The 18,027-nt window shown below is 44.3% G+C and overlaps 1 protein-coding gene across 6 annotated transcripts in view; it reads right to left on the bottom strand.

Annotated features, from left to right (window-relative positions):
- Positions 1-18,027, bottom strand: part of Dis3l2 (DIS3 like 3'-5' exoribonuclease 2) — a 370,364-nt gene that overhangs the window by 45,189 nt on the left and 307,148 nt on the right. Inside the window, exon 14 of one of the 6 annotated variants that reach the window (XM_074072000.1) lies at positions 17,362-17,604. The exons of the other annotated variants lie outside the window; for them this stretch is intronic. Within the exon in view, the coding sequence (XP_073928101.1) occupies positions 17,518-17,604 (87 nt within the window). The 3' untranslated portion in view covers positions 17,362-17,517. Of the gene's footprint in view, positions 1-17,361; positions 17,605-18,027 lie in introns of those variants that run through there. 6 annotated transcript variants of the gene reach the window in all.

The following is an 18,027-nucleotide window of genomic DNA, read 5'->3' as shown; positions in this document are numbered from 1 at the left end:
GCCCAGAAGCAGCTGCCACATCAAAGTAGAGGAGCCGGCCGCTGCCCAGCCTTTCCCTGGGAATGGGCTCTCTTGGTGGATACTTTCCAATTGCACAACATCCCTGACATTGGGTGAAGGTAGAAGGAAGAAAAAGCATACAAGGCAGTCACAGTCTGCTCCATCAACCTCTGCCAGAGAGGAAGGAGGGCTTGAAATGAGTCCATGAGAGGCAAGGTTTTCATTCCAACAAAGGACAAGTTGGTCTCCCTTGGGCAGAAAATGGAAGAGCCTTCGATTTCCAGGGGCTTTATGCTGAAAACACATGAACGGGCAGGCTCTGGGTAGCCAGAGCATAAAAGTTTTGCTGGGTTTCCTGCTCAAGGGGTGAGCTCAGGGCAACAAGCCTAGGGAATTGTGTGGATAGCTCTAGGAGCCAGGGAAAATTGAAGGTCTAGGACCTTTGGAAGAAGAGAATTTTCCCCAGACTTAGTGGAAAGGTGGGGGTACAGGACCTGCTGGGTTTATCAAGCCTGCAAGAGGCCCTCCTTCAGCCTCTAGGGCTCTTTGGGGAAGGTGGCCAGGGAGACCAGGAGGACATCCTCCTGGCAGGCAGGGACAGTTAAGCAACAAGAATGGCTGACCAAGGACCATGTGAGATACTTGCGGATCTCAGATGCTGTTGCTTGGGGGAGAGTTCACTAAGACCTTAGGAAAAGCATGAATGTCACAGGCTAAGCAGGAGGGCAAGGGGGTCCATGAGGCAATTTAATGTAACTAGTAAAAGACATGTGGCTTTACTTTGGATCCCAGTCAGTGAAGCTGGTGGGTCCAATCTCTAGCTATTTAGTTAATAATAACTAAAGAAGAATGATGGGACAGGAAACCGTGGCTTAGCATGCATGTCAGGTGTCCTCTGGGCCAGTGAGCAAGTCTGGTCATAGCTGGCTTGCCCAAACAGGCACACACCTGGACAATGTTATGCCAAAGCTGGTGGGTCCTAAGCCCCATCAGTTAAGGAAGCACAGAGCTTCTGGTGCTTTTGAAAACTCCTGGCCTGACCTTAGAAGGGCAAAAAATCATTTAAAAAGTTGACAAATTTCCTATCTTGCCCAAGAGCCGCAAGGTGACGGCTCATGAACAACTGGGTCTCTGCTCAGGTCTTGGAGGGTACTTGTAGCCACAGCAGGACAGACCAGTTGGGCTTTCTCTGTAGGCTGCTCCATGAGGGAAATCTGGGAGGTCAGCTCCGGGCTCTCCTCGTAAGGTGTAATGAGAGAGGTCACTGGTGAAAGTCAAGTTCTTTGGCCACGATTGCTCCAATTCCACCCACCATGGATTTTCCAGGAGGCCTGTGGGCTTGCTTCAATTTGCAAGCTATTAGGACTCAGGTTCAAGTGCAGGTCAAGGACTAGCCTGGAAAGCTTCCAGCCTCCCCATGGTTGATGTTTTCCCTCTTAGTCCACTGGTTCTTTCAGGGTGTCCAACTCTTCCTTAAGCCGAAAATGGCCAATCCTACATATGGCCAACATTTTGGGAATGCCATTTATGACATACTTAAAAGGAACAGAAAGGTTACTTCTACCTGAAGCCTTGGTTTTATAATTGAAAAATCTTATTAGGAAGAAATCTTCACATTCTCCAAAGTGATCTTAGTTTTCCTCTGCTAGTCTTCATTGTTTGGTTTGGATTTCCCAAGCATTATTTCTTTTTTCCATCTCTTCTTTGCTTTCTTTTATAAGACAAAGATGCTCTGGGCTTTGCTTTAACTTGGTTAACAGTGATTCTATGGTAATGTATTAAATTTCTTTCTCTTAAGTCCACTGAAGTCTTTTTGGACTTGGAGAGAGCTTTTTAAGAAAGAACTTGCTCACTCAGCAGGATTTTCCTCCCCACCCCAAGCTCTGGTTCTGACCTGGAAAAAACAAGAGTGAGAAAGAGCAAGAGAATCCTGCAGTCCTGACGCTCAACTTCACAAACCACAAAAAAGGACCTTGCTCCAGTAACGTAATCATGGAGATTTCTGGCACCTTAGTCTTTCAAGAAAAATACATCCATCTGCTGGCACAGGGACCCATCAAACTAAATCCTGTTCAGCATGGAGTTCCCAATTCATTAGTGTTGGAAAGTCTATAGCGAGCCTGGCCGCTCCCACTGGTTGACGCCTCCCTGCAGCGCCATCTGTAAACTCCACAGCTGTGTTTTCACTTAAGGCCACTTCTCCTGACTATGCTGCACCTTGTTCCAGAGGCTTGTTCTATTCTCATTAAGGCTAAAACCAACAGGACAGGCTCCTTCAATGCTGAGGTTTGACTTGTTCAGAAGCAATGTCTGTCATATAGCTAGGGCCAGCATCTAGTTTCTTGGGACCCTGTGCCAACAGATGGCAGTCCTGAAGAAGAGTACTCTTCCTTGAGAAGCCCCAGCCAATAAGCCAGTCATGGCAGAAAAAGTGTAGACGGCAACTCCTTGCCTACCTGGCCAGATGCTTTCTCTTTTGGGCATTGCTTCATGGTTCACTAGTAAGACAGGGTAAGAGGGCTCACCACTGTCCCATGTGGCTTTCTACCTTGTCACTGGTGAAACCAGTATAGGAGAGCTCATCCCTCATACCAGGCTCTCCTTTAGCACTTCTGCAGCCCTGTGCCCTAGCAGCTTTCTGATTAGGTATCACCTAGTCACTAGGTCCTGTTTGTGCCTCTTGAATTCCTGAACAGTGTGACAACAATGAATACAAGGCATGATGAGCAAGTCTGCATATGGCATATACAGTCAGATGAGGCGACAACACAGCCAATATGCTAATCCTAATAGAAGCTGAGGAAATTCTGAGGGTTTTCATGGCCAAAGAATTCTGGAATATTACCATAAAGAATGATTTCTGCTCAGAGCTCTGAAGCCTTTTGGCCAACCACTATATAGGGTCTGATGCTGCCCAAAGCTGTTTCCATAGGGCAGTGTCAATGCTGCCTATGGGACTGCATATACCTCTCCAAATCCATGAGTGAGGGGTGCATCTAAAGATACTGTCTAGGTTTCCCAACCAATAAAATGTTTCCATTCTGTCACCTACCTATCTATTCTAAAGTTTAATGTCTCACACTAGGCAGTGGAGAACCCCAGGCCACAGACCCTGCCGGAACCACTTCAAAGTAGCTGCTACAAAAAAAAAATTTTAAATACAAAAGCAAAGTGACTGCTACCAAAATCTTTCTAAATAAAAAAACTGGTACCTACAGGGCTCCCATCACACACTCAGACAAGAGAAGGGAAAAGTAAGATGTGGCCTATATCATAGGCTGTCTACTCACTTGGGGCAATGTTCTAGCTTTACCTGGAATCCAGTGACATTCCAGGAAAGTGACAGAAGCTGACCAGGTGAGCCTGCTCACTGGCAGCCTGACCTTACTCAAGAGTATTTTAATTGTATTTCTCTATCCCCATCCAAGTTTATCTTAAGAAACAGCCTTATAAAATCTCTTTTTTCATTTGCCGTAAGTGCCAAAGCTGTCCATTATGACATGTAATGTCCATATTAAATCTCATGTAAGAAACTGTGTTCAGTACGAGGAAAAGTATCCTCAACTTTCAATGAGTTCTATTATAAATAATAACCTTACAAAAATCTCCCCTCCAGCCAGATTACTTCTGACTTTGGGATAATGAAATCAGAAAATCCAATGCTAAGTCATGGGAACTGTGTACTATGCCCACAGATGTTAGAGACCTCATATTACCTCCTCTCCTTGCTTCTGACTTTCTGTTTTCCTGTTGTATTCATTTCACTGTTTATTTCCCTTGTTGTAAGTCCTTTCATATTCTTTTTGGAAATAGATGAGGGTGTTCAAAATATCAGCTAAACACACATAAAACTATGAGATCCAGGCAAGTTCGAATACAACCTGACTAAACAATGGCCATGATGGTACGCAATAAGTTCATGGAAGAAGGCAAACGGGACATTCCCATACAATCCTCAGAGCCAGTGATCAAGTTGGCTCTCTTCTTGAAAAAACATGAGAGAACAGAATGATCTTCCAGGGAATTGGCCTCAGTTTCCAGGGACTTGAGGAGTCAGGAGTTATGTAAGCCAAGCTGGGAGCCAGCAGCTCTGCCTGTCTCTGCTCTCTCTCTGAGTCCGGGTAGAGGTGGACTCTGCGGCCTTAGACTCCCCACCTGTAAGATGGAGCTGAGTTCTTCTGTGGTTGTCCTTTTGGTTTATCAAGAAATGAGGGATTCTTTGTAGGCTTACTGAAGGAAAGTACCCATAATCTCCCATGCTGTATCTGTTGGCAGAGAAGCCCTGAGGTAACAGAAGAACTAGTATGCTTTAATGAGGAGCAAGTGGCAGGGAAGAGCTCTCCTTGCATAAGGCTGTCTTATCTAGTCAACAGTAGCCATCAGAGGTTCATTACTGGAATCCAGGTTATTCTGCTTCTTTTTTCCCAGATCAAGTACCTAAACAACGTATTTCAGGAAAATATGGTTATCTTGGGTCCCTTCTGGTCCTGGGGCAGCCAATTTGCCTCTCCCTCACTGCCTCCTCCCTTGGCTTCAACTTGGATCAGTGGGCTTAGCATATCTCTTGGCAGGAGAATCAGTCTCTATTACCATCCAGCTAAATGATTCCTATCAATCTGACACTGCTTAATGGTTGCTCAGAACAATGTGGAAGGGACACCTAGGAGGCTGGGGTTACCTGAAGTTCCTATTTCCATCCAAGAAAATTACTTGTGTTTTTTCTTGTTTCTTTATAGAACAACATATCAATCTAAGAGATGCTATTCTACCTGTAATAAAAAACTAAGGAATATATACATGGGCATTATGTAAAGCTTAAAGATGGTACAGAATGGAAATCTGTAGCTATGATGAAATACAAAGACTAAAATAATTTAAAGAGATCCATGCAAGGTATCAGAAAGGACCAGAATCCAGTAAAAAGAAAATGAACACACTTTCTATTTAGCTTGCTAACTGTGAAAAATCATCTTTGGTGTAGAGAATCTTTGGATAATCTCACATAGTTAAAAATGCTTTAAAAAACAACACATAATATTAAATGTTAACAAAACAAGCTGCACAATAATCTCAGGGAATGTTTTATTAAACATAAGCCTGTTTTCCTTCTAATCCCACACAGTATCTCTGGGAGCTCCAGGGCTAGAATTCAGGTGACAGACGCCCACTAAACCTAACTTTCTAGTCTAGTTTAGATCCTTCCTCCAGACTAACTTTCTGTACATCAGACTGGATAAATTCTCATTGTAGTATTCCAAGGGGTTCACATTTTTGCTTCTACTTTCCCACCTGGGGTTCAGCCTCACCTCCTAAGGAAGGAGAATGTTCTGTCTGTGAACATGCATACCTACAAAACACAGCCAACAGGAGGAGACCACTTAATCTCAAAGGGTTTGTAGACTATCTGCTTTGTAGACCATCTGGCTTTGAATTCTAGCTTACCTCCTATTAGTTATGCCACCTCAACTTATTTTACCACTTTATACCACACTTCCTATCTCTGTAGAATGGAGATGACAGCACCTACTTCTTTGGTTGTGAAAATTAAGTGAGGTAAACCACAGGAGAACAGTGCCTGCTATGGCCAATATGCAATGATGATCCTGAGGCGGTGAAGCCTGGGACATTCCTTCTAATTCACTGAGCTCCACATGAAGAACAGGAAACAGTGGAACAAGGTGACTGAGACTCATCCTGTTTGGATCAGTGAAAAATTTGAGGAACTTCCTCAACTATTGGGCACAGTCTCTTCACATAAGTTAGTATGGGGAAACCACTGCTTATCTGTAGGCTGCCTGGGGGCTACAGCAGGAGGGTGCCAGGCTTCAAGCTTCAGCATGAGTCATGGCACCTACACTGCTCTTCTGTGGCCATGCTGACAGACTCCTCTGTCATAGGCAGTACTGATCTTATCCATGGTAACTCATCTCCAGCACTGCTTTAGCCTGTAGCAGCATTAGGAATGCTTCTGGCTGAGGTGTGCTACTGAAAAGAAAGGCTTCCAAGACTGGGGTTGTGGTTCAAGTGGTGGAGCCCCTGCCTAACAAACATGAGACCCTGAGTTCAAACCCAAGTACTACTACAACAACAACAAACACACGAAAAAAAAAAAAAAAAAGAAAGAAAGAAAAGAGAGGCTTCTACCAAGCATGGTAGTACACACCTGGAATCCTAATGTTTGGGGAGGCTGAGGAGTTTGAGGCCAACCTGGACTATAAAGTAAGACCCTGTCCCCCAAAACAAACAAAAACAAAAGGTCACTAAGACCCTGCTGGATTGACAGATGAACCTCACCACAGAGGAGGCACAACACCTCCACACCAGCAACAACTTGTTTGTTAATCGCTGCCTGGGGAAGGAAGAGGCCACAATGACCTGCTAGAGCCTGGCTGAGGCTGGCTTGGTTAGTCTGGATACGTGAAAACTGCTTCTACTCTTCTATCATCAAGTTGGACTATGTCTCCAGCTGTGTGTTTGTCCAATTATCATCCCATCCCAACCAGACTAAGTTCTAATAGAGAAATTCCAACTGATTATTCTTTGTGAGCTCCACAATGCCTTTATTAAAAAGATTTAAATACAGGCAATGCAGGGGCCTTCAAAGAGCAGTGGGAATCACAGGCTCCACTGCCAACAGTGCAGGTCAGACAATATATAAATCAGCATTTGGCCAAACCAGAAACAGAATCCCAACCCCATCTGATTCTGAAGTCTGTGCATTTCTCAGGCTATGTCTTCTCCCATGTTCAGGAACACCATGGTGGATGGAGGCCAGGAGCTCTGATTACCTAACACTACCTCTCCAGATCTGAACACACAGAGGACAGTACTCAGAGTCTGCCCTGTCCAGATTCCCTAGAAAAGGCATCACTGAGGAATAAGCCATGGCCTCCTTCTGCCTATGTGAATTTAAGACCAGCAGCCTCTGTGAGAAAAGGGTAGCCTGATTCACCTGGTGTCAAGAGCAGGCAAGCTGGGCTGAGAGAAGAAGACTTGCAGGTGAGCCTGCCTGAAGCAGTGTCCAGTGTGGAGACTGCAGGAGTTAGGTAAGCCCACTCACTTGGGTGACAGTGAGACATAGGAAGCTGGCTCTACTTTTCCATTCAACAGATCTGTCCTCAGTCAGCATGGCTCAATCACATGGCTAATTAGCAATGAGGCCAGAACTAGAGCCAAGGGCTTCTCACTCTCAGAGTTTGCAATGGGCTGCGAGGAAATGTTCATCAGCTAGTCAAAATACTGAGTGGCAGGAATAAAGAAAGAAACAATATAAACTAAGATTAATATAGGACCTATTATTATCTTCTTGAATAAGTGGGCTGGGGACTCATCTGGCCAATATCCATACTGCAGGTCATGGGTCCTATCTGTGGCTTCATCAACAAAATGGAAACATCAGAAAAGGAGCCAGTACAGCAGCCTGCACAGAGTCTCTGCCATGAGTTCTGACTGATGAGGACAGGTAAGATTCCAGGTGATGGGCAATACCAACTCCTTCAGTGCATACTGGGTAGAGATCAGCTAGATTATTGTATCCCTATTACCTGCCTGTGTCTTTAGCAAAGCAGATGCTTAATAAACAATGGTGAAGGTATAAATGACCCAAACCAGAGAAATATGAATGAATGCTTACTGTGTAACTATGTAACACACAGGTCTGACTACAAAGAGAAGAATACAACTTGGGGATAAAGTAATATTGATGATGGTAACACAAGTGGTCAAGCCTTACTGAGCTTACTCAATAAATCTTTCTGTGCTAAGTGTAAGCAATGTGGGCTCTTGCTAGCTTCTCTAAATGGCTTCCTAGGAGGGTGCAGTTACCACTCCTACCTAACAGTTGGAAACCCAGAGGCTCATAGCAGCATTTGAGAAGCTTGCTCTGGGTCCCCTGCAACTCAATTCTAGGGGTCTTGACCCCAGGTTTTAGCACTTTCCCTTAAGAAAGACACAGAGCCTCAGCTCACATTTGATAAAACACTAAAAGTGGAGCCTTCTTCTAGCTTTTGTATTCCCTCTTAGGTCTCCTAAGGCTGTATGATGTGGACCACTTTCTGACAGCAAGCACACCTCTACTTAGACTTGGCCACTTCCCATGAAGTAGTGCTGGTGTCCTGCGTGGGGGAATTAAACAAACACTTTTTATTATGAGTTAATTAAGAGAGTTACAGAAATTGCAAAGATGGGACAGAGAGTTTCCATGTTCCCATCAACCCATTTCCACCAAAGTTTACATCTTATGTGATTACAGTATGTATCAAGCCCAGAAACTGATGTTGGCAGTGTGTGTCCAGGTCTAGGCCACTTTGCACACATGGTTGGATATATGCAGTTGTTACTGTCACCCAGATATACACTGTCCTTTTAGGACAATGACCTCCTTCCTGGCCCCATTAGCCCTAATCTGTGGCAACTACCTATCATCTGGTTACCTTCTCTATAATTTTGCCATTTTGAAGATGTTCTAGAAATCTAATCACCCAGCATTTTAAATACTCTTAAGATGAGGATTTTTTTTTTATATTTGTAGAAAAATATAAACTGCACACCTGTAATCCCTACTACTTGGGCAGTGGAGATAGGAGGATCATGGTCTGAAGCTGCAAAAGCACAAGACCCTATCTGCAAAGCAAACTAAAAGCAAAAGGACTGGAGATGTGGCTCAAGTGGTAAAAGGCTTGCCCCTGAGTTCAATCCCCAGTACCACAAAAATAATACAAAACAACATCTACATCCAATAAGAAAGGAAAAGGTAAGCAGCAAAAGAAATATTTCTGCCCTAGTCCTGCCACTCCCAGCTTTATGCCCTTTGACAAGTTACTCAACCTTGAGCCTCGGTTTCCTCATCTGTAAAAATGGGTATGAGGCTTAAGAATGAAATGAGGTAATATGAAAGCACTTGGCAAATGAAAGGCTCTCAATAAATTCTAGCTGTTTGTTATTATTAATAAAAAGCCAAAGAAGCCTCTGAGTTTCTTTATTGAAAACAAGACTCTTGCCGGTCACAGACGATTAAGGAAATGACCACACCAGCCCTTAAATGACCCCAGGTTTTTCTTCCCCTTTCTTCCCAAGACTACAGTGTGGAAATAACCTGGGGTCTTCTAAAGGGTGCTTCCAATAGGCACCTCCATGAATGCATCCTCATGAGAACAGGCAGCCATCCTGTGCCAGATTCATTGGGGGCTGGGAAAACTTGCTGAACTCTCCACTCAGCTCAGAAGGCCTCAGAAAACCTGGGCTGTGTGAGGCCCCCAGCAGCTCACTGAACTCAGAGAAGGGGCCAGTGCCAAAGAGGGGAATGGGTCAGAGGAATGATTGAATTAGGTGTTGCACGGATACTCCCCAAAGCTTAGCATCACTCAAATGCTGCATGTGTGAAGAGGGACAATAACTCACACAACCCACAAGGTCACCTTTACTATGACTAGCTATGGAAATCTGAAAAAAAATCTCCCCAAAACTCACATATGCAAAGACTCCATTATACAGTTGAGAGAGCACTTGACTTTGAGCCTTTGAGTAGCTGGGAACCCTGCACAAATGGCTGGCTATATCTTAAGCAATATGTCCATGGCCCATTGAAAATGGGACAAAACCAGGCATTCAGGATCCTTCATGATTTATTGAAAGTGGCATTGTCTGTGCCTCTGCATGGCACCAGCAGGGGTGGGCTGGGGGCACTTCTCCTGATGATGGGGTCACCCCTGTGTCTCCTGTTCCCTGGGACTTTTCAACTCCCCTGGCCAGTGTTCACTCACTCAAATTTTTCTCCTTTGAAGTTAAACAGAATACAGCCTCATCGATCACTGACATGTTGGGTTTCAAAAGGACTGGGAGTGAATTCACTCTTTTTATTATTTTTTTTTAAACAAGCAAGAAGGGCTCTGCTGGAAAGACTGGGCAGGAGGGAAGAGGGAAGGGAGTGGGCCAGGATGAGCATGTCTGCTTTCCCCAGTTCCACAGTGAATTTCTGGGTGCAGGCTTTTGTGAAGTACTGTTCACTGCACCTAAATGTCAGTGTGGCTTGCCACTCCATGTTCTTTCCAACTGGACTTCATACTGCTTGTTGGTCCTGCTTGTTGATCTTTTTGAGGTTCCAGCAATCCTGACACTTCTGATAGCGGCAGATGCCTGCTTGAGGCAGGGAAGGGGACGTACACCTGCCCTCTGGCTGGCCATCTCGCGAGTGGGGTCTTTAACTGGATGGCCTCCTGTACCTCAAGCTGAAGGGTGCCTACTGATACCTGCTCTTCCTCTCTGGGCAGTAGCCTCTCCTAGGAAGCACCACATGCCCCCCCAAGCTGTGCAGGCAAAACCCCATGAGTATTCAGATGTCCCCCTTCTTAGCCTCTTATCACCTGTTCCTTCCTGTTAACTGTATGACCCCAAGCTAGAGTCTCAACCTGATGATCACTGCAGCCTTCTAAATGCCTTCCTGGATGCCTACACTTTGACCCCTTCCATTCAGTTTCTACAGAGCTAACAGAGATAAGGCCCTGAAACCTAGGTCCCATTCCATCACCCCCATGGGACAGTGCTTCAGTAGTGTCAAGCTGAATTCAAGAAAGCATTCATGTTTCAGGGCAGAGCAAATGAGGTCCTCCAAGATCAGTGCTGGTTACATCTCTAGTACTATCTCTCACCAGCAATGTGACACAGCCATGCTCCAGGATGGAGCCAGCTATTGCACTGCTCTGCCTAGACCATTCTCAGAGCAGCCATTCTCAGCCTGCCCTCACCTGCCGCCCTTTCAGGGCTGACCCTAATCATGACCAGCACACTCGCACTCTGGGCCCTGTGCTTCTTGAGGCCAGCCTGTGTCTTGTCCATGGTGCAGTGACTGACACAAAGCAGGTTATCAATGCTGTTTTCTGAACACTTTGGCTGCAATTTCTCATGGAAGAAAGGTGGCAGGCCTGTACTTAGCTTGGCTGAGGGCAGTCATTTCACAGATTTCTATCAAACATTAGCTGCACATCCTTCCCAGGCAAGCACTCCTTGACCTCTCACTCACAGCAGGCTTTCTTCCCACCACATTGCACTCCAGCTGTTCAGAGTAAAACCCAACTCCAATGGCAGTTGCAACTAGCAAACTGCCTTGTTGACTGTAATTTTTAAAAGCCTCTCAGTTAGGAGATTAAAGCATGATGGAGTGAGTCACTGACATAGGAGTTTGCATGTAATCGGCAAAGTCCTGGGCTTGGCACTGTTCACCATCCTGACTGGAGCTACAGTCAGGAGTATTTATCTAGAAAGTTTTCTCTTATCATCCTGCACCCTTTTCTCAAAAGATACAATCTTCAATTTTAAGCCAAGTCTTAAGCCAGAGAAGATCTGCTTAGAAGCCACTCCTGAGGCAACATCTGAGGCACACACCTCGCTTGCAGATCCTGGAGAAAACTGTGCCTGGCAAGGTTCCCAGGTCTGATTCCATCCTAAATCTACCCAGGTGTGTCTCACTCTCCTGCTGGAACTCTTTCCCAAAAGAAATGTCTGAGCCTGGGAAATACGTGTTTAAGAAAGAAGGGAGAGCTGGGCACCAGTGGCTCACCCCTGTAATCCTAGCCACTTGAGAAGCTGAGATAAAAAGGATCATGGTTCAATGCCAGCCTGGGCAAATAGTTCACAAGACCCTATCTCCAAAATAACCAGAGCAAAATGGACTGGAGGCATGGCTCAAGTGGTATAGTGCCTGCTTTGTAAATGCAAAGCCCCAAGTTCAACCCCCAAACCCACCAAAAAAAAAAAAAAAAAAAAAGGAAGAAGAAGAAAAAGAAAAGGGAGAAACTAAAAGTAAATCCTAAAACTATAAAACTTTCAGAAGGAAAATCTCTGTTATCCTAGGTTAGTCAAAGATTTCTTAGATATGACATCAAAAGCATAATCCAAATGAGGAAAAAAATGGATTAAATTGAACTTCATCAAGATTAAAAACTGCTTTTCAAAAGAGGATGAAAAGGCAAAGGACAAGACAACAAAGAGACAAGAGAACAAAAAGACAAGCCAAAGACTAGGAGAAAATATTTGTAAATCACATATCTGGTAGGGAATTTGTATCTAAAATATCCAAAGAACTCTCAAAACTCAGTAACAAGAAACCAAACAACCCAATTAAAAGATGGGCAAAGGTTATGAACAGACTCTTCACCAATGAGGATATGCAGACAGCAAATCTGCACATGAGAACATGTTAACATCATTAGTCAATGGAGAAATTTAAATTGAAAACCACAATGAGTTATACCACATACCTATTAGCACAACTAACAACAGAACAAAGAACTGATACCAAGTGTTGGCAAGTACGTAAAGAAATAGAACTACGAGGGCCAGGTATGCTGGCACACACCTGGAATTTTGGCACTTGGGAGGTTGAGGCAGAAGATTCATGAATTGGAGGCCAGCCTAGGGCACATAGTGAGACCCTGTTTCAATAACAAGAAGAAGAAGAAGAAGGAGAGGGAGTGGGAGAAGGTGAAGGAGGAGAAGGAGAAAAGAGAATAGAAAAGAGGGGAGGGGAGGGGAGGGGAGGGGAGGGAAAGAAAAGAAGACAACTGGGCAGATAGTTTGCAAGTCCCTATCTTGAAAACACTTAACACAAAAAAGGCTGAGTTCAAGCGTCTGTACTGCAAAAAAAGAACTGTCATACGTTGCTGGTTGAGTACAAAGTGGTGTGGACACTTTTGGGAAAATAGAGCTTTTTCTATGGCTAAATATATTTACCGCCATGACCCAGAAATCCTGCTCTTATGAAAATGACCATACAAAAACTAGTAGGTAGGTACAACCTACCTACTATCACCCAACCTGGAAACAACCTAAGTACTCTGGTAAACAGGAAAACAAACAGCAAATACAAATAACATGACAAATACTACTTTGTGGCAAAAGGAAATGAATGCTGGTACACTCAACAACGTGGATGAATCTCAAATGCATTTTACACTGTGTGAAAGAAGCTAGTCTTCAAAGGCTCCCAATTGAACAATTCCATTTGTATGAATTTCTAGAAGCTAAAATTACAGACAGGTTAGTGGCTGTCAGGAGCTAAGGGCAGGTAAGAGGCACTGAACTACCAAGGGCACACAGGAACTTTCCAGGGCAATGGAAATGTTCTACAGCTTGATTGTGGTGGTGACCAGGTGACTGGGTACATAGTCTACAGAACTATATTCTAAAAATGGCGAATTTTACTGTGATAATACCTTAATAAGGAATAAGGTGATTCTGGCTAAATGTGGCTGGGGTCTGGTATACCATAGGTGTTAGGAAATACAAGTGATAGTATGTGAAAATCTGCCCTTTTATAGACCTGGCAAACACAGGACTTATGAGTGGATGGAACCCACAAAAGGGAAAAAAATATATAACTCAAAGAATAATAAAACACCATTTCCAACTTACTATATTAATGAAGATTAAATCAAAACCACAAACTCTCAATTTGGTGAGAAAAGTAACTGCACTGTTTTTCCTTGCTGGGGAAAGCCTCAATTAATTTAACTATTCTGGAAAACACTCTGAAAGCCAAAAGCTCTAAAAATGTACACTCTAAAAGATACAATGAAAAGTTTTACTACTAGCTAATGGATGACCAGCTGCTATTTTTTCTTATTAATTTCATTTTTTAAATAAACTTGTATTACTTTTATAATGAGTTAATTTTAAAAAGTATCATAGGAAAAAGTAAATGTTTTTGACCCAGTAATTTTAAGAATGTATTACTGAATGATTTTTAAATTTTATGTATAAGAACATTAAAGTGTAATTTATAACAGTAAAAGTGTAACCGTCACAACTGTAGCAATGCTATCCGACGGAGTATCTGCAGCTCCTATCTGAGAGTCTTGGAGTATGATATACATAACTACACCCCCTTCACTTCCTGTTCACAGATCTTAGTCCCTGGTTCCATCCCTTACTACTTCCTCTCCACACGCCCAGCTTACTTACTCTGCTCCTGCTCCCCATGGACCTGCTCCTGTCCTGCACCTCCAACTCAAAACCTCCCCCTGTCCAGGCCAATCCTGAGTATCATGAACAAGGCAAAAATCTTTCCAGGCCACAGATGCTCCTGTCTGCTACTCTGTACTGTTGTTCTCCCAAGTTGTTTTCTGTCAGCAGCAGCCCTTCCAGAGACAAATGTGCCATGTGTCAGGCCTGCTCAGAGTGTTTTATGAGGATACCTCATTTAACTCAACAATATCCCTGTAACATAAGTACTGTTATGATCTCTATTTTACTGATGAGGAAACCGAGGCACAGAAGCTTTGATTTCATACCACTAAGTGAAAGAGCCATGGGGACTCAGAGGCTGTGCTCTAAATCCCCACACTCCACTATCATGTGGAAGAGCCTCAGTGGGTCTTTGGTGACTGGATGCTGGTAGCATAAGGAGAGCTATACGGCTGGGCCTGAGGCGGTAAGGCATGCAGACGAGGGGCCAGAGAGATGAGGTGGACCACAAGGAATCAGGCAGAGGGGCCAGTAAGCTGGAGAGCTGGGAGGGGCAAGAGTAACTCTGATCTCTGCTCTCCTTTAGCAAGCCTGGAGTGTTCAGAGCAGGTCTGCAGGGAGGCAGGCAAGAATAGACCTGCTGTGAAGCTTGGGAAGATCTATGGCCCAGGGCATGGCTGGCATGGTAGAGGGCAGGAGAAAGGCAGAGAGAGCTCTTCACTCTTTACACAACCAAGCTGAATGTAGAAAACTACTTTCAACTAATTTGATGCCTAATGGCCAACCCAGCATTCTCAGAGCTCAGTCATAGCCCCCTTGTTCAAATGTGCTTGGGACCCAGCAGACTTTGTTTTTCTTAGCTGATTGTCTTCTTCAGGGAACAGTAGATAAGAGGCCTGCTAGTGTTTCCTTCCCTGGTACTGCCCTCATCTCCTCTCACAGATTTCCTTTACTCTGGGAGGTCATAATTTAAGGGGCAATTAAATAATTTCTAGTATGTCTTCAGTATTTTTTAGTATTTTCTAACAGAAAATGGCTATTTTCCATTTTATACAGAAGAAAACTTTTAAACAGAATGGCCATGTTTGTAGTGACTTTCAGAGTGGCTCCTTCTAGCCATAGCTGGTGTTCTTATGTGAAGCATCAGAACAGCCCCTTCCACAAGGGTTCCAGGTACAGCATGCTGTCCAGGTCCTTCTCATGCCCCCTTCTTCCATTTGTCTCTACTTTTTTCAGGAGACCTTATGCCATTCTGAGGGCTGGGAAGCTGTTCTAATCTCTTTCTCCTCAATACCTAATGGGTATTGAGTACTTCGTGCTGGGAGGTACTCAAAAAATATGTGAGAAATTAAAATGGTAAGTCAAATGGAATATTCTCAAATTTTAAAGCTCTTAAATTCTCTTTAGTTTAAGAATGTCTGGCTGGCTCGGTGCAGTGGTTCAAGCCTATAATCCCCACCTACTTGAGAGGATGTCAGGAGGATCCAGGAGAGAGGTTCAAGGCCAGTGGGGTGGAGTTGGGGGTGGGATTGGGGGTGGGGTGGGAGTTTGTGAGAACTCATTTCAACCAATGGCTGGGTGTCATGATGTGTGCCTGTCATTCCAGCTATGCAGGAAAACACAAATAGGAGGATCCTGGTTCAGGCCTGCCAGGCATAAAATGAGACCCTATCTTAAAAATAACCAATGGGAGGGAGGGGGGAGAGAGGGAGGGAACGTCTTGTGCATGCCTGTAATCCCAGCACTCAGGAGGCTGAAGCTAGAGGATCTTGAGTTCAAGGCCAGCCTGGGATACACAGTGAGATTCTGTCTCAAAACCAAAACCAAAAATGTTTGCCATTTTAAAATGGGAATAGAAGGAGTGATACAAAACAAAACCAACTATACTACAATATTATTATTCTTTTAGAAACTGGGCCCCTGTGGCATTAGGGTGACATCTGATGGTTGTGAGCAGCTTGTAGCTAACCTAGTGAAGCACTGCTAGCCTCCTCCACTCTCAGAACCATGCTAGTGGTGACAGAGAAGGAGCTGTGAAGAATATGCTCCTCCATAGCCTATAGTCAAGGGTGGGATACAGAGGGAGAGGAAAGGGAATAACAGACAAAACTACAAGTAAATGAATGGAGACCTAGGAACTAACTATAGCATCAGGTGCCTAGCAGGGAGACAGGGATGGAGGCCTGAGATTTATGGAGGAGGAGATCTTCTGGAGGGAATTTGGGGAGCAAGCAGAGACCCAGGATTTGCAAAGGCAGGAGAGGTGGAAGGAAGATGGTTTGGGGTTACAGACAGCCTAACTGAGGGTCTCCAATCACAAGAGGCATTTATATCTGATGTATGAATCCAGTAGTTCTCTCAGGCTGCACTGAGATAAAACAAAATGAGAAAAAGATAGTTAAATAGGTTTTTGCCAAGCTAAACCAAGTCAATGTAAACAATTGTTCTGTATTGTGAAACTGTCTCTTTTTTGTCTTGGTGTTAAAATGTTTACATTTATAAAATAATAGAGATGATATATGGTAATTGAATTTCTTTTTTGGCAGCACTGGGGTTTGAACTCAGGGCCTCATGCTTGCTAGGCAGGTGCTCTAACCACTGAAGCTACTCCACCAGCTGGTAATTGGACTTTTAAAGAAAATGTCCTTTCTTAGTAAAATAAAATACCAGCAAACATAAATCTTGTCCCCAAACATTTTTGCCATTGGTCCATAATGCCTGAACATTCTTGAGTAACAAGGGAAAGGCAGCAGGTACAGTAACTCAGTGTGGCAGCAGAGTTTAGGGCAGACAACAACAAAACAGAAGGGTTCTGGCCTAGGAAGCAGACCTCCAGTACAATGAACAATGAAAATTAAAATCGACTGGGCCAGCATCAAGAAACAGTCATGGTTGAAATCTAAGGATCAGCTGCAAGGGTTCCCTTTCTCCAATGCAGGTTTTACTAACGTCAAAGAATTCCATGTCTCTTATGTAGCTGTTTGGCTCACATTCGATTGACGTGGGTGTGACATGGAGACAGGACTTGTAGTGTGTCCTGTGAATAGGAAAGACAGTCTGAGGACAATTACCCAAAAGGCAAGGTCCCAGAGGGGCCAAATTCCATCCCATCTGTCAAGGCCACTAACATGAAAGGATCACATCTCTGAGAGGAACGAGGGTGCTGGCCAGCCCTGCACAATCCTCTGAAGTTTCTTATGTCTCATCTGTTCAGTGTGAGAGCCTTCTGTCTCCCTCATCACTCCATGACAAGGCCAGGGACTTCCTTTTGAGTCATCTGGTCTCACTCTCAACTTTGACTAGGATGTGACCTCTCTTCTTTCTCAGACAGCCCTATAACAATGACATGGAATTGCTGTCTTATGGAAGCCATTACCAGTCAAGGCAAAACTGGGCTCTGATGGGAATTCTGAAGGGGGAGTGTTAGACTGGAGGTCTTGCCTTGCAGTCCAACTCATTCTTGCTTGGTTATGGGACTGGGAGGAGCAGCCGATGGTAGCTCACTCAGAATCTTCTTGAGAAGCAGGTGGGGATTTGGTGCCTCCTCAACTTTCCATGCTAGGGGCCAGCATCAACCTTCCCTGGTGGCACCATGGTGGGTGGTCTTTGCCTTCCTCCTTGGAGAGTCCCTTCTGCCAGGCTTTCCTGTGGGGACACAACTCAGTCTGAGAAGGAATAAAAAGTACTCACGACACCTCAGAAGCACTGCCAGTGCCAGGGTGCTGAAACTTCCTGGCTTCTCACACTTGTTAGGAATCTCCACTTTGAGAAAGTCCTCATTATACCTTGTTCTACACACTGGCTGCTTTGGCAAATAATCAAGCACTCAACCCTTTTACTCATAAGGAGACCCGCCCTAGTTCATAACGTGCAGCTCACTCCCTTATGTGAATGTACTGAAGACTCATAATCTGCTCGCCCCATCACAGCAAGCACCTCCTTACTTAACAAGACCACAATGCGTAGTGCTGTTTTGAGACCTTGAAATAAATGTCTGGTTAAAAATAAGCACAGTGCAGGAGCTGGGATACAAAGATGAACAAGATTTGGTCTTGCCTTTCAGGAACT

The sequence above is a fragment of the Castor canadensis genome, chromosome 4 (assembly GCF_047511655.1).
Source record: "Castor canadensis chromosome 4, mCasCan1.hap1v2, whole genome shotgun sequence".
Classification (NCBI taxonomy): domain Eukaryota; kingdom Metazoa; phylum Chordata; class Mammalia; order Rodentia; family Castoridae; genus Castor; species Castor canadensis.
This window is presented reverse-complemented; position numbering and strand designations above follow the sequence as displayed.